This window comes from Pleurodeles waltl, chromosome 9 (genome assembly GCF_031143425.1).
Source record: "Pleurodeles waltl isolate 20211129_DDA chromosome 9, aPleWal1.hap1.20221129, whole genome shotgun sequence".
In the NCBI taxonomy this organism is placed as follows: domain Eukaryota; kingdom Metazoa; phylum Chordata; class Amphibia; order Caudata; family Salamandridae; genus Pleurodeles; species Pleurodeles waltl.
Genome location: NC_090448.1, coordinates 59966592 through 59991122, shown reverse-complemented (window position 1 = coordinate 59991122; position 24531 = coordinate 59966592). Strand labels below are relative to the sequence as shown.

The 24531-nt window shown below is 44.8% G+C and overlaps 1 protein-coding gene across 1 annotated transcript in view; it reads left to right on the top strand.

Moving 5' to 3' along the window:
* UROC1 (urocanate hydratase 1) overlaps positions 1-24022 on the top strand; it is a 168941-nt gene extending 144919 nt beyond the window's left edge. The window contains exons 19-20 of the mRNA XM_069206285.1: positions 20689-20788; positions 23794-24022. Coding sequence (XP_069062386.1) covers positions 20689-20788; positions 23794-23937 — 244 coding nt within the window. The 3' untranslated portion in view covers positions 23938-24022. The remainder of the gene's footprint in view (positions 1-20688; positions 20789-23793) is intronic.
* Positions 24023-24531: the final 509 nt, after the last annotated feature.

Here is a 24531-nt window from a genome sequence, read left to right as displayed (position 1 = left end):
ATCTCAAATTGTACTCATTATTGTTCAAATCTCGTACAAATTGTCTAGCTCCTTTCTCATCACCCTTCCAGATTACAAAAATGTCGTCAATAAAACGGCACCATAGGACCACATTGACATCAAATTGAGTGATCACTTCAGACACCTGTTCCTCCCACCAGCCCATGAACAAGTTAGCATAGCTGGGGGCGAAGCAGGTGCCCATAGCTGTCCCTTGCACCTGTTTGTACAGATGATCATCAAAAATAAATACATTTTTCTTGAGACAGAACTCAATCATAGTGCATAACATTTCTGAATGAAAAAAGAAAGACAAAGATCTCGCTCTAAGAAAATGTCTAATAGCTTTTACCCCTAAATCGTGATCTATACTTGTATACAAGCTGGTCACATCTAGGGTCAATAATAAAAAGTCATCATCCCATTGAATATCCTCGATGATTTTTAGAAAGTGTGTAGTGTCTCTCACATAGGAAGGTATTGACTCAACAAAGGGGCGTAGAAAATAATCGATATATTTCGATGTATTTTCCAAAAGAGAATCCATAGCCGAAACTATAGGTCTCCCCGGTGGATTAACCATATCTTTGTGTATCTTCGGAAGGAGATATAGCACTGGAATCTTTGGATGATCACACTTAAGAAACAGGAACTCGTCCCATTCTATCATACCCTGATCTTTCCAATCTATAAGCATGGCATGATATTTCTCATTCATTAATTTCAAATCACCCCAGCTCACTTCCTCATAACATTGGACATTACTGAGCTGTCTCACTCCCTCTGCCACATATTTGATGGTATCCTGAATAACCACATTGCCCCCCTTGTCAGATTGTCTAATGACAATAGTGAGATCTTTTTTCAATTCTTGGAGAGCTTGCCACTGCTCACCCGATAGATTGCTATTTTTCACATTTAATACACCATATTTCAACTTTTTCAGTTGTTTAGTCATTTCTCTTTCAAAAACATCAAGAGCATCACAATGGATGGCAGGTAGAAAGGTCGATTTCGGTTTAAAATTACTAGGACATGTACTGTCTAGGACGATATCTAATCCCATCAAATTTAGAATAGGATCCTCATGAGCATCAACCCCCTCACACAAATCCATTGCTGTGTGAAGTATATCAATATCCGAAATGCATAATTTGCTCTCATTATCTCTTACCGCCACTCTCTCATCACTTTTAACTTTAGTGTGGTACCACTTTTTTAATTTCAATTTTCTGATGAATTTGAAAGTGTCGATCCTAGTTTGAGTATAGTTGAAACCACCAGTTGGGCAAAAGGATAAACCAAGAGAAAGGAGATCCTCTTCAACAGCAGACAATACTCTGCTGGAGAGATTCACGACATTCATAGTTTTTACTTGCGTGCACGGGTTACCACTCCCAAGGGCCTTGCGTCTTCTCCTGCGCCCCCTCTCCTTGGCTTGTCTGTTCCTTTTCCTCTTCCTCGGACTCCTCATCCCCTGCCCCTCTGGGGATGAATTACTTTGTGTTGTTCCAACCTTCCCTGATTCAACAGTCTGAATTGCTTTAAAAAATTCGATCTATCCATTTCTCTGTCTGATGCCAAAGCCCCAGACACGTCCGTGTCCGGCACATCCGAGAGGTTCCCATCCGAAATGTCACTTTCTTCTTGTTCCTCAGCCAGCTGACTTGCTGGTTCAATATTCCTTACGTCAACATCAGTACTACCCTCGTACATATGGTCATATTTTCGTTGAAAAGTTAAGATCCGACCAGCCTGATAGTCTTTAAAGTCTCGTATATATTTTCTTTGCTTCTTGCCAGTGATCTCTTCCTCTAATTTACACAATTTCTTCTCTAAACCCTTCATATACTCATCAAACATTTCTTGCGTAACCAATGACAGTAGCTCTAGTCTCACTTTCTCCATCTCCTCCAGAAGTTTGCTTCTATCCTTTATTGCATATTTAATCAATATACGCATCATGTTGAGTGAGCTCTGTTTCGAATTTTCAGCCCACTCCTCCAGCATTTCTGGGTCGGGATCCTCATACGTTGGTATAGTATAAATTCTCAAACCTCTGGGAACACGTCCTACATCAATATACCTTTGTAATGATTCCACCTCCCACCATTTAGATAATTCCTTTCTATGCAATTTTTCCATTTTATCGTATAGGGTTTGCAATTTTACTTCCACCTTCAAATTACAACCACCCAGCTGAGCATTGGATCCATCCTCCATCCGAGCAAAAAATAATTTATCCGATTTCTCCTTACGACGTGCTTCCAATCCGGAAGCCATACTTGCTGAGACAAATTGAATACTTTCCTCCAAACAAATAAATAATACTTATATCTCTGTTGTTGTTCTGGATGTGGACAATGCAACTTAAAATCTGATGCAATGGCCACTCTGTTCCTGTAATCCGCTGCAATTAGGGACTAATTCACACCAAAGGTGTTTGAAAACACCTCCAAACATTCATAATACGGCCGAGAGTATGCCAATTGTAACTAATGATTAAGTGGTAAAGAGTGTAACCTATCCAGAAAGGATTCCCACCTTCATTCACTGCTTACGTCTTTAGACTAACACAGTTAGCTCATCCAAATTGTATATATCTCACATTAACGGATTAATGACAATCTTTTTCTGATTATCCAATTTCCCACCGGTGTGTCGATAAATATTGTTGTACATGCACAGCCGCGAAACCACCTTCGTTCACTTACAGCAGCCAATGGCCACCTCACTGTAATTATGTCCTTCAATCGCTCAACAGACGCCTTCACTCGTAACGTTTCTCTCGTAACAACTCACGTCTGCAGCACTGGTACAGGGCTGCGCGATTGTTTCCAAAGTCCCGAATCAATGGTATAACACTCCAAAGTGCCGATTACTTCTTCCGCAAATGGTGAGTTAAATTCCAAATGTACCGGGGAAGAAGCACAAACACTTGTCCATTAACGGCCCGCGATATGCACCAAAAGCATAGCGTGCGCCCTTCCGATGCTCGTAAACGGTTTAATGCCGTCGACCATGGGTTTCCGCTCCTTAATCTGTTTGCTTCAAAATTACTTCGGGGTGTAGACGTGCTAACGAGCACTTCCACCCCACAGAGCACAGTACAATGTGCCGCGCAACCATGCCACACCCTCCGGCTCCGAAAGCAAAAGGCAAAACCTCACTTGTAAAGTTTCTCCGACAACACACCGATACAATCGTCTCACACCGTCCTGCGTGGCCTCTTCACCGACGTCTCTTCTAAAGCATATATAATTCAAATTGGCACTCTCTCCGTAGTTTACACAACCTCACGTGTGAAATCAAGTCTCCTGTTGCAGTTCCAATACAAGGGCTCCTGCATTTGCAAAAAATAATTCGTAACCAAGTCCCGGAATGCAGGAGCTCCACACAGCGGTCCTGGATGGGTTCCGAGAGACCCTAATATAACCTTAGACACTCCTTCAAATATCAGGAGAACCAGGACACCTCCAATATGAAAATTCAATTTATTTCAGCACAAAATCCAACGCGTTTCGGCAACAGCCTTACTCATGGACACCACATAAATAAAGTGCTTCACATATATACAGCCCAAGTTGGTCATAAAAATAAAAAACAGACAAATCCTAATACACCCACAGACGAACACGTCTTTGTGGTGGCCATCTTTAAAGTGCACATTCAATCTTAATACACTATAATAAATGTTAAATAGTTTTTAAATAATTTATAAATCACACTGAGATCCCCCATGAGATTTTCCATATCAAAAGACTCCAGTCCCGCCTGTGGCTACAGATCCTAGGCTAGGGGACCAGTCTCAGGACACCCCTGAACTGGTGGGAGGTGGAGTGGAGAAAGGATGGGATGCACCTTGGGCTTTCCCCCACTGGGAAAAACCACAGAGGACTAAGACCTCAAATGGCCTAGGGCCAGGCTTTTGACACTGAGGGCTATCCGTGCCCTCTGGGTGTTGCAGTCCTTATGGACTGAGTTGTCCTTGGGTTTGGGAACAGAATTCAGACCTAAGGGGAGGCAAGGGCCACATCACTTTGTTGGCCATGGTGGTACTGTCTGCCTACAGGATGCATCTGTGAGCAGCTTAAAGTTAAGTGCTTCACAGATGGGGTCCACAGGTGGGGAGAAGGGTTCCCCATGGCCTAGCTTAGTGGGTTCTGAGAGTATAGCCAGAGGGATCCAGCTGGGTACAGAGTGGCATAGAACTGGCAAGTCTTGCCCTTGCAGTTGCGGGCCATTGCCCACGTTCTGTTGCTGCAAGCAGGGAAGCCCATCAAGGTATTGATTATTTTGCCATGGCTTTAGGCTGGAGCGGGGTTGTGATGGAAATGGCCTTTCTGCAGGGTTATCATCAAATGTTTTGGCTCTCTCTCCTCCTATTTTTCTGACCCTCTTTTTGTTGGCTTTAGGACTCTGGGCACTTTACCACTGCTAATCGGTGCTAAAGTACATGTGCTCTCTCCCCTAAAACCTGGTATAATTGGATTACACATTTGGTTCATTGAATTTACCTATAAGTCATTTGTATAGTGGTATTCCTTATACCCAGGGCCTGCAAATTAAATGCAGCTAGTGGGCCTGCAGCACAGATTGTGCCACCCACAGACGTAGCCTTTCAAATCTGTCACAGGCCTGCCACTGCAGGGCTTGTGTGCACAGTTTACTGCCACACTGACTTGGCATCTGAATTTACCTGCTAGGCCTGGAACTCCCTTTTTATTACATATTGGTCACCCCTAAGATAGGCCCTAGGTAGCCCAATGGGCAGGGTGTTGTGAAGGTAAAAGCCTGCCACACATCAATGCATGTTGTGTGACATGTCCTAGTAGTGACAAGCAGCCTGTTTAGTTTTTCACTACTGTGAGTGCTATTCCTATTATAGGCTTGCATTAGGAATTCCCTTATATATGTCTAAGTGGTAATTTCTGATCTATAGGGAGTAGTGTGGGCATGTTTGGTATGGTAGTGAGAAATCCTGCTTCCTGGTTTAGGTGGATTGTACATTACTATTTTAGAAATGCCACTTTTAGAAAGTGGGCATTTCTGTGCTTATACCTCTAGTGCTCTGGGGTGCTGGGTGTGACAGAAGAAGCAACTGCATACTGAAAGTCTTCCTGGGCTGCGGAAAGGGAAGATTGTTTACCTTACATGTCAATAGGCTGTGGCTTGCCCTCACACGATGGACTGATTACCCCTACTGATGTCTAGATGCAGGGCTGGGTTGAAAGGGTGTTGTGCTTCACTTTAAAGTGCTCTTTTGAAGTTACCCCCTGAACAAAGGCAGTTTTGAGTATATGTACATGGGCCTGACCCCATGATTGGCCGGGCACTTTTGGAACTGGGACCAAACCGCTGCCAGAGGGACTGCTGGACTGCACAATGGACTCATCTGGACTGATCTTCTTTTGTTGCCCTGCTGCCTGGTGTCTGTGGTGGCCCAAAGGACTAGTCTGGATTGCTTTTCTGTATGTCGCCCTGCTGCCAGCTTGTCCCCTGATTCTGGACTGACAAGGTTCTGTGGGGCTGCTAGGAGGAACCACCACTTGAACCTCTTGCGTGCTGGCCTGCCTGCCCCAGTTTGTGCCCCCTTTGAGTGTCTCTCCAGGACTCCAACACGTGGAGAAGGTGCTGTTTTCCTGCTCCCTCGTCACCTCCCGACTAGCACGTGGGGAGTGCTTCAGACTACCACTGAGATTCGTCACTAACACTTGATAAAGTGCTTTTAGGCTGTCCCTTCATTTGACTCCCTTATAGTCCGTGCAAGGTAAGCGTTTCCATTCTGGAGGAAGAAAGGGTGACTGCGCAAAGTGCTGATGAGTCGCTGGGATTCTCTTCTCTTCATCAGGCACCATAGCGCTGAACCACAACATGTGGTGGGTGAGTCTGTGGTGGTGCCTGCTCTCCTCAACTTAGGTGTTGTGCACTCCCCTTTTAATGAGACCTCTGCAGCACTGTTTGTAACCCCAGAAGAAGTGCTGCAATGGAGCAGGGACTCTGCATGGCTGAGAGAGGGGTCAAAGGAGCCCTTGCATGCTTGTGCTGAGCATTGCTCATTGCCAGACGGTTCTTGGACCTCTGCCCACGCCCTGACTCCCATGCCCAGAAATGTCCTGGATCGGCACGGTTGGGTGCCCCCTCCCTTGTAGAGTGGGACATGGAGGTATCCACAGTACAGGGACTGCGCTGAGGAAGAAACACCTTTTCCTCTCACCCGAAGCAGACCGGGAGAAAGCCAATGCCCGATGTTACCTTGACCATAGGGATATCCCCTTCCTGACTAGAATGTGGGGCTTCACAGAGATCACCTTAGAGCCCTCTGCAGGAGGTAAAACATTTTTTCCTCCTCTTTAGGGCAGGATTTGTCACTGTGGTCAGTGCCCAAGCCAACTACCATAATCTCTGTAGTAGGCGTGAAGGCGCTTCCACGCTGAACAGAGATCCTTAAATCCAATTGTTCACCATGATCCAAGAGCTTTTACCATATAGTCTATAAGAGGGATGCTGGGTTTCTGGCACCCTACAATTGTGCTTGGTGAATGGTGTGCCATTGAAGGGCTGTTCACGTTGTTACAGTGATGATATGAATCATATTGTTTTGCCAGCTAAGCGTTGCTTGTATTAATTGTATAATGCCTGGCCCTGATGTATAATGTATGTGGTTCTGATCCTTGCACTGGCATAATAGTGAGTACTATCTGAGGATCAGTACAGCATGCACAGTGCTGTCGTTAGAAGGTACTATATGTTTACTGTTTTAACCTAAATGTATGACATTATTTCTTGCACACCAAAGGTCATGGGTACCGACCCAGGATCTGCATTGTGCACACAGTATTTATGCGTAATGTTGTTTTGGCCCACATTATGTACAATATACTATATTTTTATATAACCTTGTGTGAAGTCTCTTTTGTGGTGTATTTATCGTGTCACTGCTGTGAGCGTGTTGCGCAAACGCTTTACACAATGTCTCTGGGGATAAGCCTGACTGATCTCTGCCAAGCTACCAAGGTGAGCACAGGTTATCTTTGGGGTGTAACTTACTCCCTCTGACTAGAGTGGTGGTTTCTGCCCAGCTGAGGTGCATATTCTATATATATATATATATATATATATTTTTTTTTTAATTTCATTAAAATGGCCCCTCACTCGAACTTCCTCAGAATTCCGGGGATTTACAGCGCTTGTAGGTGGACCAGTACGCTCAGTACCACGACAAGTAAGTGCTAAGTTAGGTACTTTTAACCCAGAAATGTTAATACTTGCTCTCATTCTCTCTGTAATTTTGGAAGACGAGCCGTCTCTTCTGAGACACGGCTCGCACTAGATACCGGCTAACTATATAACCACTCGCGTGGCCAGCCCAATTAGGTGGGTATGTATTTATTTTTTGAAGCGATGGGTTGATACGCTATACGATTGGCGTACACCGCCGCTACGCTCATCCTGCTTATCTAAACTCCCGATACCCGGACGGCCCCGTCCCGCCCCCCTTTTTCTTGCCTACCTTCTCTATCTCCGACATGGCGATATCGCGTCGATCTAACAGGGCTCCGGCTGCCAGCACAATGTGTTGCTTGCATGCTAGGAGCCTAGACGCGCATTCTTTGTGTCCTCCTTTCTGAAATGGTTTCTCGTCTTTAACGATTGTGCAAGTATTTCACTCTCCAATAGAAGCAATAAAACGCTACTCCACTTTTGCACACGAGATGAAGTATCGGCTTCTGTAACAACCCTTTTTTGATAATAGTATAAAACTGCTGCACTGATTTGGCCCCTTAACCTTTTTAGATATCCTGTCCATAATACCTGGCCTTTGTTTATAATCGCCTCCCTAGCAACACGCTAGGACCTCTTTTTTATTCTTTTCAGAGTCTTTATGGGTTCAGTAACATGAAATATACCATGCCTGCTATAGTTTTTTTAACACATACCTTCATAGTTTGGATGTCATCTCAAATATTTTCTCTTTATGTATGTATTTAGACCAAATTGGATGTTCCAAGCCTGACATGTCCCTGATGGGCCCTACCATTAAAATTTTGGAGGGTAAGCACTGAAGAACCTACATTTAACTGACTCGGTTTATTGAGCACCGCGGTATCTTTTGGCACTTTTTGGGACACACCACGAATAGATGGGTCAGCTATTTAAGATAATATGCGCATACACTATTGCTGATGTTTGCCTAATTTTTTGACGATGTTTTTTTTTTTTTTCTTTAGGTTTCTGACTTCCCTACTAGGGGATCTGACAAAAATCTTTTCACAATAACTTTTTGTATAGGATTAGGTATGTACGAAGGTCCTGATGAATTGCGTAAGATCATTTTTGACTAACAAAAGCGAGAAACATGTTGACCCATTGGCTTGAGTAACACAGGGATCCTGTGTTCTCTCCTTCTGTACTATTTCTCATCACGAGACTTAGTAAACTGTACATATTTTTGTTTGGGGAGTGTAGACATTACCCTACTGTATCCATTTATATTGTTTTTAATCATGGCAGGGGTACTAATATCAGAATAAATAGTGAAATTTTACCTCTAGTCATTTTTAACTATCCCTATACCAATCCTTTTTTCATTTTTTGACCGTTTGCACATCACTTTCAAAAAGATCTCCGGCAAAGTGCTCCCTCGTGGGGCCCGTCAGGTATTGCAGTGCCGGCCTGACGAGGAGCATGGCCCTATGATGAAGCAAGTCACCGGAAGGTGAGTGAGGGCCTGTGCTTCAAGCATATTGCTCCTTCTTGGAAACCTTTGTTCTAAAGAATCCGCTTTTTTTTGTTTGGAACCGTGTGTACAGCATTTTGATTTATCAAGTATTGGGAGACCTACACACGGGACCAGGAGCTCTGATCTCCGAATCTCCCTTATAGCCCCCCCCCCTTTTTTTGTTGTTAGTTGTTGGCATATTCTAGACAACCAGAAACCACATTTCTAGCACCATATAATACTGTTTTTTGCATAACGCTGTCTGGATGGTAACATATGATTATGCCACACTTGTTTAGCTCAGAGGGGTGGGGGGGGGGGGGTGTAAATCGCATGCAGCCCCTCTGGTGCAGGAGACCTCCAACTGTTCAGGGGGCTCCTATGCAGCCCCAGGCCTGTGAATATCTGTGATAAAGACCTGCCAACTTGAAAATAAAATTAGCTGTGTGAGAAGGGGGTGTGGTTTGGAGGGGCGAGGCTTTAGGTTGAGAACTACATGAGAAGCCTCTCTGTCCCTGGCCCCCATCACCCTCCCCCCCTCCCCCCCTCCTCCACTCCCCCTCCCCCTCCCCCCCCCCCCCCCCCCCCCCCAAAAAAAAAGCCAAAAACCAAAGGTTGCTAAAGCTGCTGCCGATGTCCTGGGGTGCTTTCACACCCCTTAATGGACATTGGCTGCTTAAAGCATCAAAAGAAGAGCTGAAAATGGTTTCCAGTTAGAGTTGCCCGCCACCTTATATCTGCTTCTCACCAGGAGACCGTGTGAAGGGAGCTGATATTGTGTGACACATGGTGGAACCATGTGAGTTGGCAGGTCTGGTGTTATGGGAGATGAGGGGCCCTTCATCACATTCTGCAGGGGACCCTATCATGTTGTTTTTCATCACTGCCTTGGGGGCACCAGGATGTAAATACAGTGTCACGTCGTTCAAGGTGAAGTACAGATGTAAACCCATGTATCCAGGTTCTAAAGCAAGCCTAGCCCTCAAACTTCTTTGTTCCTTGTGTAAAATTGATTTTCCTGCATTTGGTTACCGCAACGCAGAGGGAAGCTCATAAATATAAAATAAATCTGTCATCACTGAGAAGTAAGGAGTTTTTTAGGTTTGTGTATTCCTGCATTGAGCACCAGCTACAAAATCAACACATCGGAGAGAGTGGGGCCTCTGCTTGCATCTATAAACTTGTGTGTTCTTTCTATGCAGACTTTACTTCACAAAACTATAATCCTAATTATTTAGCACTAAAAAGAATCTGGGTGAGTGAACATATGATTTAGTTTGTTTTATTGAAATGTACAGACATAGATTGGCATTGACAGTGACATATGCTTGGGGCAACAACTGTAGTGGCATTTTTACATGAACTTTGAGTCAATCACTTTCCAATGAGCAATTATTCTTTGTAGTATAAGAATTGTATTGATTGGTGGACCATTGAGAACTCATGTACAATGTGAGTCAAAGTATGAAGTACATTCTTAGCCAACAGCCCAGCGGCTCCATTATGCATTATGAGTGTAGTGTTGCTTGAAGGAAGTCTGCACTACTGTTGTGCTTATAAATGTGTTGACATTGTAAATTTGACAGCATTTGTATATTTTGTTTAACATTTTTATAATTGGTTCACAAATACAACTAAGAACTGTCAAAGATGAGTTCTAATGTGCCCCACAACATTGCGTACCTAGTCTGCATTGGAAAATTAGCTCTGAACATTCTTCTTCCTTGGATAGACATGAACATGCAGCCAATGCTTAGCTCATAGAAGGTGATGAAGGGTTGTGTGTTGGTACACAACTGTAGCAAATAGATTATGTCCATTTAGTCCCCCTGGATATTTTAGCTTTATACTACTCTGGACTTCTATTGTGAGTGAGGCTCATTACCCAAGTCTGTCTCACTGTAAATTCTTTGGAAAAGGATTAACTGCTAACCACCAGTGAATGCCTTTTGAAGATAAGATCTGCTTCTGCACAGCTAGGGTAAGAGGCTCTGAGCTGGTTACACATGAACACGTAAGTCATGTATGCAGGCTGAGTGTGTGAGACTACCTACCCAGCTCACCTCAGTATTTGCACACAGGTAGCCTGTCGCAGAGGGAGCCATTGGGTATTGGCGCTGAACTGGTTTAGACCTTATATTGCGAGTTAGCATTCATAGTGCAGGTCTGTAGTGCTTACTAAGAAGCAGTTTGCTCACCGCTTTATGCTGTATGGGCTAAATCTGCCTCCGTTTCATCATACTTGGCCCTATTAATTTTAGGGTAAACATGTACACGGAGTGCAGATTCACTGTCACTTTTGTGACAACTGTACTCCTTATGGCACTCTAAGAATTGTAGTACCTTGGCTTAGCCATAATCAAATTCCAGGCCTTTGTCCACCCACTGGGCCAAAGTAAATACTCTGCTGGCCAGCAGGAGAATCAAAGGCCCCACCACACAATAGAGCCATTAACAGTGGTTGACTTGGTTCCTGGGAAGGAAAGGGTTGGGGGAGAAGTGTGCATGTGTTAATTAAGTTCTCATACTGCACCTGTTCTGGCAAGCTCAAGCCCACAAACAAAGGAGGAAGGCCAGACCTCGGGAACACAGAAGGGGTGTCCCTTTGATGTTTTCTTGGAAAGGGATCAGGCAGCTGTCTGATTTGGGGGCCAGACTGGGTCTTCCAGGGACGTTTTTTTCAAATTGCCATCTCTAACTGTCCCAAAATGCTGTGCAAAAAGTTTGGGGCAGGGTTGGAATAATGATGTTGCACCCTGGAATTGGCCAAGGATACCTAACCGCTATAACTTTTCACCTGCACTTAAAAACATTTGCAAAAGTGAGGGATGCTTGAGAAGACACTGGACCTATGGCTGCGACATCAGAATAATGCCCAGCTGGAAGGAAGAAGACCCAGAATTTCTGAAAGAATTAACTGAATGGCTTTGACTCCAGTTGGCACCCAGAACTAGGATGGGTCTATCCAGGGCCAAGGGCTCTGGTCCCTTATATCCTTTGTGGGCAAGTTGGGGGAATGGACCTGTTGGGGGACTCTGAGTGGTTCACCTGGGGATTCTGTGGACTAGTTCTTGACTCTGACACATAGGTGCCATTCTGGAAGGCGAGAGTCTGGGGAGTGTGCCAGTGAGGGTTGTTCAGCTTGCTGGCTGTGGAAGATGCCCCTCAAGTAGTAGAGCACATCAGGATGCCAGGCAGAGAACAGCTATGGCAAAAGAGCAGCAAAACCAAGCTACCCAACAAAAGTACCCTGTAGAGGCCAGGTCTTAAGAAAATGCCCCAGAAGCAAAACTACAATAAAACCAAGTATATTGTCCCAATGGGCCTGAGATATGGGCCTGAAAAGTTCTGTCCCACAAGGGCACTGGGTGGAGCATGAAGCTCATGGAGCTTTGCAGCAAATTCTTTGAATTGCCCTGGGGTGGTCCAAGCCTCCAGCTCAACCTCATTTTATATTTCAATGGCGAAAGGCATGTGTGCACCCCCACCCTCCAAGAGCCACTATCTGCCCTAGGGATCCCATCTCCCCAGGACAGAAAGCGACAGAAAGCTTTCTATGTCTAGAAAGTGGGGAAGGGTGACACACATTACACCAGCACCGTGGGCTGGGGAGACAAACTGGTGGCTCCTGAGCGGACACCAGCAGCAATGACAGCTGGGCTGGGAGCCAAGTGGGCAGCTGAAGAGTGGGCTCTCTGTGCTGCCCCAACAAAATGGCAGTAGCCAGGTGCATGGTAAGCAGGGGCACCCACTACATTCAATACATAAATGAAGCGTGCGACTGGCTTTATTTAAAAAACTTTTTTTTTTTAAAAAGCCAAGAGCTGTGGTGTGAGGATGCGTTTGAAAAATGCTTGTAAAATATGCATGCTCCTGGGCCTAGGTGTTCCTCGTAAGCCCATGTGAGGGTTGAAAATTAGCGCATTGGTCCTATTATGGTGCCTTTAGAGTGGGCTTGGTCACCACCAACATTTAAGAAGGTGTTTTATGGGCTGCTAAGGGTGCATCAACTCCCCTTGAACTTGTGAAGAAACCACTCTGTCTCCCAGGGCGGCTGCATCGGTTTCCCAAGCAAAGTTTTTGCTCAATGTCAAGCACAACTGGAGCCTGTACTTTGGTAAATGAGCTTAGTAGTGTGGGATCCTTGTTGGCTGGTCCTACTGCTGCAGCAGCAGTACAGCAGAATAGGAAAAAGAATATGTGGGACACACTTCATTATAATTCTTCATGGACTATGTTGCTGACTGACAATGTAAAGTTTAAATCACCATGAATGCTCTTGAATGTTGGTACTGTTTCCATTGATTTCAATAGTGTTAGTGGTGGATTAGAACAAGGTTTGTTTTCTGCTTTTACTAATGTGGTGACGCCCTAAACAAGCAAGAAGGCCTACCTTATGGATAATGACAACCCTTTATATTATGATCTTGCATCTGCTATAGTTGAGGGAGAGATTGTGATGGGTTCATGGTTGGCTGGGGATGTAACCTCCTGTGAGTGTTGACATAGATATTTCTATCAGATTGTACAGATATGTAATTTAATGTGTAGTATTTAGTAGTGTGTGTGTAATGTGTTTTGCACGATAAAAGCACTATATAGTGTTAGCCAGCACTGATTGATTGTGAACACTGGTGAATTCTTGAATATGAGAATCATGAGGGTGGTAGAGAGTAGCCTGTGCGGATCCCAGAATGGTTCATACAATGTTTGCAAATTGGTACCATTCGCATAAATCACCTGATCTCAAATACACTATCAAATGGGGCTGCAGACCTCCCACCAAAACCTGGTACTTTCTTATGGCATTGCAGTCCCTGCAGTCAGATCCTGGTGACGGTTACAGCACTCTAGTGTGAAATCACTAGCACTACACTAACCTTGCACAAGGAATGAGAATCTCACGGAATTCAAGACGCTGAGTAAATCGAGCAATGAGCTAAACCTGTCAACCAGTTTACAATTACTAGTACTTGGGCCTTTAAAATTGGGGAAATCTTGTAACCTGGAGTACTTAGGTGCTCCTTTCTAGGCGCTCCACACTCGTGGTATTGGGGATGGGGAGGGCATTAGACTATGGTGGGGGGGGGAGAGTAAATAGACTGCAAACTGACAAAAACAGTGGTGTGTGAGCACAGCAGGACCGAGAAGAAACTGAGGTGATATAACTTTTTTTTAAACTGGACAGAATGCTTGACCTCACCACCAAAGCGGGGTCAAAGAACAAAAAATATATATATAAATTGGTGCAGAGAGGGAGTCTGCTAACCAGGCACAGTCATCACTAATCTCACCTTACTTTTGTTGGTTGGTTTAAGGTTCTGGTGAGGGGCACAGAAGGCTTCTAGGCACTGTCATTGTCTCTGGTTGGTAGCTTCGAAGCAGGCAAAGTGAGTAGCAGGGCAGTCTAGGATTTTTTTTCTTTTTTTTTTTTTACAGCAGCGCCTTTGGGTTTGTTCCTAGCCAACACAAAATGGGCAGGGCTTAGATTCAAGCACTGGTAGCAGCTGGGTCCATGCAGGTCTGGATTCTAGAAAGTGTTGAGTAGATGAGCTCAAGCTTATATCGTAAAGCACTGGCAATTTGCCCACAGCTCACAGCGAATTGGATTCAGAACATCCTTAAATACTCTGGGTTTGAATTGAGCGTCCATCTTCAGATGGGTTTCTGGTGATGGCAACCTTTGCTCTCCTTCCAGAATGTAGTGTGTGTTCACTGTCTCCATGATTCTGGCCATGCACAACCTATAGGGACCAGTACTGGTGGGTGGTTTTCTGTATTCCCCACAAGCAGGTCCTGGTGGCAATGGAATTAGGAGCATAAAAAGTGATGGGTGAGAGGGTCTTGTTTTCTGTGGGCAGCACCCACCCTTCATGCAGCTGGCATCCTCACATATATACAAATATTCACGATCACCCAAGGGTAAGCTTCGTGATAGGCAGTGATAGCGAACTATTTGCTGTGTGCACACATTCCAATATCTACAGTCATTGCTAAAGCAGTGAAAGTAATGTTTGCAAACACTTCCAGGCATATAAAATAAACACAAGGGGGCTCCCATCTGCCACAGGCCACTTAGCATCCCCGATCAATGCAGCTAGTCCACCCCAAAACATTTAATTGCAGTCACCAGCCACTGCCTATGCAGAGGGGTTTGAAGAGTGCAAAGAGGTTCTCCATCTCGGGTTAAACCGTGACAAGCACAGGATTGGCAGTTTGAGGGTTATCAGGGCTTGTAGCACATAAACAGTACTTGCAGGGTGTAGTGATGGGACATGTCTGGTTGTCTTCTGTGTAGGTAAAGGAGATGATGTCATGCTATCTGTGTGTGTGCAAGGGATGGGTGGCCATGCTGTAGAATGTGGATGCTGTCAGAATGCAATGACGCATGCAATGTTGTGGTCCGTGACTTGAGTGAAGCCTGGTAATTAATGAAAGATGGAGCCTAACAGAAGCTGTCAGGCTGTGGCTGTAATCTAAAACCTCATTTGAAATTGAGAGGTTCCCACCTACTTTTGTGAAAACTCTGCCCTCCAACGACAACGCAGCGTCAAACTCAACTAGTTGATGTTGCGTGCATTGCAGACATGCTTGTAGATGTAGCATAAGAAGCCTGGGGTGCAGCCATACCCGATACAGAAAGGGAGCTTGCACTGCAGTTAAACTTGATCTTTTGTGCACTATTGGTGTAGCATAGAAAGCTTGCACCGCAGCTATACGCGACATAGAACTGGAAGCTTGCACTGCAGCTAAACTTGATGTTTTGTGCACTGTTGATGTAGCATAGAAAGTCTGCACTGGAGTCATACGAGATGCGGAAAGGGAAGCTTGCACTGCAGCTAAACTTGATTTGTGCACTGTTGATGTAGCATAGAAAGCTTGCACCGCAGCCATACGTGACATGGAAAGGGAAGCTTGCACTGCAGTTAAACTTGATCTTTTGTGCACTATTGGTGTAGCATAGAAAGCTTGCACCGCAGCTATACGCGACATAGAACTGGAAGCTTGCACTGCAGTTAAACTTGATGTTTTGTGCACTGTTGATGTAGCATAGAAAGGTTGCACCGCAGCCATACGCGACATAGAAAGGGAAGCTTGCACTGCAATTAAACATGATGCTTTGTGCACTGTTGGTGTAGCATAGAAAGCTTGCACCGCAGCTATACGCGACATAGAACTGGAAGCTTACACTGCAGTTAAACTTGATGTTTTGTGCACTGTTGATGTAGCATAGAAAGTCTGCACTGCAGTCATAGAAGATGTCGAAAGGGAAGCTTGCACTGCAGTTAAACTTGATTTGTGCACTGTTGATGGAGCATAGAAAGCTTGCACCGCAGCCATACGTGACATGGAAAGGGAAGCTTGTGCTGCAGTTAAACTTGATGTTTTGTGCACTGTTGGTGTAGCATAGAAAGCTTGCACCGCAGCTATACGCAACATAGAACTGGAAGCTTGCGCTGCAGTTAAACTTGATGTTTTGTGCACTGTTGATGTAGCATAGAAAGTCTGCACTGGAGTCATACGAGATGCGGAAATGGAAGCTTGCACTGCAGTTAAACTTTATGTTTTGTGTGCACTGTGGATGTAGCATAGAAAGCTTGCACCGCAGCCATACGCGACTAGGGTGACCACCTGGCATTGAGACAAATTCTGGACAGGACTGTTAAAAATTCAGGACAAAGGGTCAAAATTCAGGACAAAAATTCAGGACAAAGGGTCAAAATTCAGGACAAAAATTCAAGAACAAATGTCAGTTTTACAGACACGCGCAAGAGAGGCCATGCCTCACTATGTTTTCAGTGCATTTATTTACTCTTTTTTAACATAGCACTATTTATTCAATGTGGACCTTTTGTGATTGCCTCCTGGTATGCTACATTTAGGTGTCACATTACGTCCTTGTTCAGTAGTAAATTAATGCCCTTCAGTACTGCGGCAAGGCCATCACCCCTACCCAAATCTACCCGATCTTTCCTGAAGAGAAAGTAACAGCAACATTTTGATTATGTTTCTGAACATTTTAAAACCCCTGGCAAACAGTTTGGGACACATTAAGGTAATTAACCTTATGCTAGTTTAAACAAATTGAACAAAAACATCTGGCTTACACCAACCACCCATGGACTTCCAATCTTTTTTTTTTTTTAAAGAGGCAGGGCAGATGGTGTGGGCGACAGTCTCACACCTAATGTCAGGATGTGATGTACCCATAATTTGTCTGTAGTCTCACTGCACTAGAGTGTATGAATGGAACTCTACATTTATCTCAGAAATGGGAGCCCGGACTACCAATCAAAGATAATCAAAGCGGAGGATTAAACTGAGATCAAATGGGAGATCCACAGCAAATAATTCAAAGGGTTGTTGCTAAGAACTGGATAAATAAAGAAGAGAAGAACAAGGTGGGACAATTCCTAAAATCAGACAAGATGGGTCCACCAAGACTATTTGAAGGTATTGGGTACCTGGGGAGTTGTCTCTGCACACAGGAGCGAAACAGAAGGGGCACCGTCAAGTGGTTGAACAAGCAACACCCATTCACCTTGGCAAACTCTTCTGGTGCAATGGTCCGCTGTTAGTGCTTTTGAAGGGTGAGCAGGGGCCAGACCCCTTGCAAGGTTGTGCAAGGCAATTTCCCCCTTTGTCCATGTCTTTATATGGTTTTGAAATTGAACAAAAGCCAAACTAGAGATCTGGGTTATCCCTAAGTGTCAAGTACACATAGAATCTTCAAAATATTTGGGATGTAAATTGCACAAACAAAACTTAGAAATTTTAAAATTTAATTAGTGTTTCTTTAACATATGGCACTGTTTTCGCCTTCATATACAATTAGATCTCAGATTGAACTGGGAACCAGTTACCTTTTGATACCTGGTGATGAATATATCTACCATTCTTACACTGATTTCCAGGATGAAAATCTCGGCAGAGCGAACGGTCCCTCCAAGCCCAGTTTGCTTTTTGGTCTTCTCTTTTGCTTTCTGTAAAGGCCACGTGGCACTAGTGAAGATGGTGTGCTACCCCAATGATAGTATTATTTTGCAAAACTTCCACTGCTCGTCCTTCATTCCTTCTTCAGATAGGCCACACATCTGATTTGGTCACTGCGGCGCCATCGGGAGCTCTTTCCACCCTAAAGCTAACTGTGACTGCGGGTGGATTAGGTCTTCTGGACTTAGAATGCTATTATTCAGCTGCACAGGTCCAATGGGTGGCTCACTGGCTTTCTGCCCACCTCCCTGCATGAGATGGGGTTTACCAGTAAAGACTTTTAAGGAAGGCTTAATGCACTGCTCATTGTTTCCTACTGTATCACTCTCCTTTACTCCACTCCATCCCACTGCACTCTTCTCTATTCGGAACCACTCCACATTATGCCACTGCACTCTATGCTACTTCACACTATGCCTCTCTATTCTCCTCTGTACCACTCTACTCTATGCCACTGCACTTTAAGCCTCTTTACACCACTGCGCTCTGCTCGTCTGCACGCCATACCACTCCAGTCTAGGCAACACCAATCTAATCCGCACAACTCCACTCTCTGCCACTCTGCAACACTGCACTGTACGCCACTGCACTCTAAGCTAATACACTCTATGCTAATGCACTTTACTCTGTAACACTCAACTCTATGCCCTGCACTCTACATCAATACACTGTACATCACTCTAATCTACTCTGCACCCCTGCACTCTATGCCACGGCACTCTACACTACTTTACGCCATCACACTCTATGCCACTTTATGCAACTCCACTATAACCTGCACCTCTCCACTCTAAGCCACATCAGTCTACTGTGAAATAATCTACTTTATGCCACTGCACTCTGTGCCACTGCATTCTATTCCACTGCACTCTCCCTGCAGCTCTCCACTCTATGCAACTGCACTCTACTCTGAAACAATCTATTCTACGCCACTGTACTCTATACCACTCTGACCACTGCACTCTGGTTCAATGCACTCTACACCACTGCACGCTGACACTCTGCAACACTGCACTGGCCGCCACTATATTCTACACCACTCTGCTCTGTACTACTGCATTCTGCACCAATATTCTCTATTCCGCTGCATTCTATGCCAATCTACTCTGCCCAATGCCACTATATGCAACTGCACTCTACACCAGTGCACTCTAAACAACTTCACTGTATGCCACTGCCCTTTACTCTGCACCACTGTACTCTATGCCACTGTTCTCTGTACCCCTCTACACCACTACACTGACACTCTACTCTGCAGCGTTGCACTCTCCACCACTGTACTATACACTGATGTACTATGTACTACTGCATTCTATGCCACTGCACTCTATGCCACTCTACTCTGCATCACTCCACTCTACAGCACTTTGCTCTACTCTGCACCACTCCACACTACGCCATTGCACTCCCTGCAACGTGAGTCTACTCTGCAATCTATGCCACTGCACCACTCTACGCTACTGCTCTCTCTGCCACTCTAATGTATGCAACTCTACTCCACTGCACTCTATGCCACTCTACTCTGTCCCACGCCACTCCATGCCACTGCACTCTAAACTACTGCACTCTACGCTAACACACTCTAAACAACTGCACTGTACCTTGCACCACTGGGCTTTACGCCACTGCTCCTATGCTACTCTACTCCACTCCACACCACTGTGCCACTAACTTTAAGCCATGCTGAACAGCAGCTACTCTGGTGTATAACATGGCTAATGGCTAAAACCCATCAACAAAGCCAATAACTCTTTCGTAGATGAGACCTACTGCTTTGCCAATGTTTGTTAGTACTATGAGGTACCGAAGTACCTGAAAGAACTGTGAAAAATACAATTACATCATAATAAAGGCTGCTACAAAATGAGCAAATACATTTTGGTTAAATAAAAAAAAGTGCTTCTGAAATACAGATTTGAATAATATACAGTTTATACCTAATACTAAAAAAACGTATAACACTCCATTAAAACCACACACTCCACAGCTCACCTTGGAACACCATTACAACACCTCTCTAAATGTAATGTCTTTGCCATCAGAAAACTCCAAGTGACTCGTTTTAGTAAAGTCAATGCAGGTTTTCAAGCCCCTTTGTATTTGCAGATTTACCAGTTGGGCACATTTGCATGTCTTTAGGGAAGGAGACCCCCTGGCAAGAAGGTCTGATTCTTATCTGTCTGCCCCTCCCTCAGAGCACAGGAGACTCCCTGCCTTCCAGTCAAGCTGGGGAAACTGATCTGCCCGTAATTTCGCCCTGCCTCCGTTGCCCTTTAGGTGAAAGGCTAAAATTACGGACAAATGCCGTCCGTTAAAGTTTTCATCACGGACAACGGACAGCAGGGCGAAATTACGGACAGTGAAATTTACAGACGGGTGGTCACCCTAACTGTGATGCTCATTAATGGCGTGGTGTGAGGAATGCGTGCTCAAGGACGCGTGCTGCGAGTCCTGTGCCAAAAAGCTCTTGCAGTGTTTTGTTTTTTCTGCTGCTAAAGTGAGATTCTAGTTTCTTTCACTGTTGGAATTGATTTTCCGGAGTAAATAGATTTAGGTTTAGCATCTGTTTTCTATGGCATTTATCCACTTAAATTTCAATAGAAAGGCTTCCCTGCAGCAACGTCGCTGCTTGGTTTTCTGCACAGTAGGGCTCAGTGAAACGGGCATTTGGCGAAGCGAGCATGGTGCCATCCTGCACGGACGAGGCGCTCCCTGGCACGACCACCTCGGGGTAGGAACTTGGCGCTCCGCAGCCAGCACAAACACGCAGTTGGCAGGGGTGTGTGGGAAACAGTGCGATTCACTGCCCATACTGGGCGGAGCTATCTGTTTCTAAATCCGCGACAGACCTCTGAGGAGTAAATAATCCCTCGTGTATACCACGTGCTAAATTTACTTTGGATTCCCTACGGCATTCTTGAGTAGTTTTTAAAGATCGACTGAACATTTTCTGTTTTTTTGTTTCCATTTAGGGGTGAAGTAATAAATGGAGGGTTCGGCCTCGTGTTAGACGGCTCGGAAGAGTCGGAGGAACGGGCAAGAATGATGCTTGGCTGGGATGTTTCCAATGGGGTGAGTCCCGCTCTGGCCCCGGAGCTCTCTTGGCAATCTTGAGCTCTCAGTGGCTTGAGAACCATACATGGGAATGGTGCATGGACTATAACAAGATCCGGGCATGATGCACTGGAGTGTCACGGGCACTAGGAAAAGTCCAATCGCAGACACAATTTTGGGGTGAAAAATTACGTGTGGTGTCTGCGAAACTGAGTGAAAATAGTGTTTGAGCAGATTTTTACTATACCGTGTTTAAAGCAAATTGTGCTCAGCTCTAGTTTTTGTTATGCAAAATGTTTTACTGGGTCCACCTGGATGAAATTGTGCATGTTATATACAGTTATGTAAGGGAGACACCTCCCTAGAGTACAGCTGCAAAGTCTCTTTTTGCTCGTTATTCCCCATTGCATGGCTAAAAAGTTGGCATTGGTTGCCAATCAGGTGCTTAGTGTTTACTGGTGCAGCAGGTGCAGTTGCATCGGGGCCCTGATGCCTGAAGGGACTACTGAACCATGACTATTGCTGTGTTCATAGTTCAGGCAGAGGGCACATTTTCTTCCCTGCACTAGGTCCAATGACATGCCAGCTACGCCCCTGGTGCAAGCTGTACTTGCCATGTGGGTTTGCAAAATTACATGCCTGTTGCAGAGAACACAGATTACTTGAACTTCTGCTTTTCTGAAGAGATATAATTTGGAAGTGTTGGGGTTCGGAATAGTTTAGTTGACATAGAACTGATAACTCGCCAGCTGACTGTAGTGCTCCCATGTTCAGAATGTACCTGCCCTGCTTCTTCTGATCACACGTGGACCACCACAGCTTAGCATGATTACATCCCACCAGACCTCACATGTTACAATGTGGGAAGAGCATTTGTATAGTCAAAAATACCTACACTTAGGGAAAGTCAGTCGAAGAAATAGAATCTTTCCCCCTGCAGAGAATGATGCTTGGGTACCTGAGTGTAGAGAAGCTGCTGTACCTGTCAACAGCTGCCCACAGTGATAATCCCCCACCTTAAAGTTGGTGGTAGAATATGCTTAGCAGGAAACTCCTTGTTAACTGAGGCTAACCCCCAACTGCTTGGGCAGCAAATAAGTACTCTGCCACGATAACTTGGGATTTCATCCCACCAGGGTCCTTTGTCCTTCCGCTGAGATCTGTAATGACACTGGTCAGCATCTAAAGACCATGCAGCACATGATGATGTCTTATAAACAAGCTCTATCATCATCACTCATTGTTCAACTAAGAGACCTCCTGTTACTTGCATGTTGCATGGCAGAAGCGTTCTTGTAGAGCATGACCACTCTGAAGGACACAGGGAGCCAGAGCAGCTCATAGATTTCACATTTCTCTGGATTAATAGTTCTGCCATGAGCTTTTTGATAAACTACAGTACTCAGTCAGGTCCCTGGCAAGTGCGCCACTGCATTCTTCTCTGCTAGATCTAGGGTGGCTTCTTGTGGGGGTCTTTTGTCCCTAGTTGACAAGAGCACTGGGGGAATCTGTTTTCAGATCTGCTTCGGGCAGCACATTTGTCTTTGCAAATCTTCCACTGTGTTCCCACTCCAGTCCTAAGAAAACAGGATGAGTGCTCATTACTGGTTCAGGGATGTGCCGGGGTTACCAAGGCAGGAAGTGCCACTTTAGTTGGCCAGTTCCAATTTATTAGTGTTATAATAATTACATATAATTTTACAGTATACAAACGTACAAAAATACTAACTGATTTTACAAATTAATCGAATAAGTCCCATTCGTTTATTGTCCCTGCCTAAAACATCCAGGTATTTCATATTTGGGGCTGCATAATGCACAGATACTGGCAATGCTAGTCGGTGTTGCTTCCCTGTACATGCAAGCGAGACCCACTGGCATAGCTAATGCTTGTTTAAAGTTCTCTTCAATGTCCAGGAAGCTGGAGGGCACATATTTCAAATTTCTGCTGCAGTTTCTTTAGGGACCACTAGGTGGCACTGAAAGATAGCAAACTGATGGCGTTCAAAGTGGCATGGTTTGCACAGAACGAATGACGAATCTACCAACAGTGAAACCAAAAAGCTCCTTATTTTAAGAAAACCGCTCAACAGAATCTTTCAAGAAAAGGACATAACTAAAAAACATGAGGCCAGTTACTCCTCTGTGTTAGACTGTGTACATGTATGTTCAAATATTAATCTCAACAAATGCCCACATGTTCTAGGCGTAGTGTGGTGTATGTTGCTTGCTTCTCACCTACGCACGTACGAAGCAGAACCCGTTATTCCATGATATGCTGTGATAACTTGTTTAGACCAGTCGTGGTGTCGGGCAAGGTGACTGGGGCGTTTGGGGGATAGGGCATGGGAAAGAACACACAAAAAAAAGTGCCTCATCGTCGCAACGCTGCTCTTCAGGCTCCACTGAAGGCGCAGGCTCCCAGCCTGCCCTGCGGCCAAACCTCAAGATTGGGCAGAGTGCCCTGGCTTTGCGCTCCCAGACAGACTGGGAGCCTGGGCCTGCTGTCTCCATCCCAGCATCACAGCTCTGGTTTGATAGAGCTCAGTGAGCATGTGTGTTTGGCTGTCCTGAGATGGCAGGCCAAACACACATGCGCACTGACGGAAGGGCACACCACTCCTCCTGCCTGTGGAGCCCATGGCCCCATCCCTTGAAAAATAAAACGATAATAAACCAGGTTTATTATCGATTTACTTTTCAATTTGCAGCTAATATTACAGTGTAAGAACCTAAAAAGGGCACTAGTCATACATGCCTCATGTTGGAAGACATCTGAATGTAGGGTGGGATGCCGGTCTTGGGCAGAGACAAGTTACAAAAACTTCTTCAGATAGAATTCAGACTCAAATGCTCTTTGCCTGAAGAATGTACATAGTTTGCTAGTGCACCCCACGGGGCACACAGGTATGGATAGGGGTTCTTCTTGTATTAAGAACTCTGAAGTAAGGTTGCTTGTTCTTACAATAGTGGTGTGGTATGTCAGCTCATCATGTATTTAAGTTGTTCTTGCTTTGTCATAGGTGGCAAGGCGCTGCTGGTCTGGCAACAGGAACGCACATGAGACTATTCGCCGAACCATGGAAGAGAACAGCGGGCTTAGGGTGACCCTTCCTTACCAGGTGGAAGATGAGCTTATCCTTCGGAAAGCCCTGGGGCATAACTGATTACCAAAGTCATGTTTTTTTTCCTTTCCTGATACAGTTGTAAAGTATTGTCTGTATTACCCATAAATGTGAAGACCAGTTCCAACAGGTGTGTCTAGGTTATTGTATTTCATTTAAAAAAAACTTAATATCACTTATTTAGTCTTTGGGAAATATGCACTTATCAGATCACGAAAGAAAATAGATGGATCTGCTTCAATGTCTCCTATCAGGTTTCCCGCCATGTGACCTTTTTGTTGGAGTGTGTGTTTTTTTTCCCCCCTTCCTTTACCATAATCCACCTTGTCTTTTAGTTTTGGGATTTCGTCACAATAACCATTAATGGTCACACCTGCGTTTGGACAGATAAGACATGGTTCTTAGGGCCACCTACGTCAAACAGAAGGCACATCAATTTAACAGCCATCTTTCCAATCCACTGACACTTTCTCTAAGATGTTTTGTAGTCATGTGGCAGTTTGTAATGTGCTAGAGTTTTCTTACCTCAATATCAGCACTGAAGCTACTCACGGAGCAACTTTGACTTTCACTTAAAGAGGACGAACAACGGACACATTTTCAGTAGGAGAGGGACTGACAGAACTTTTGTTGGAG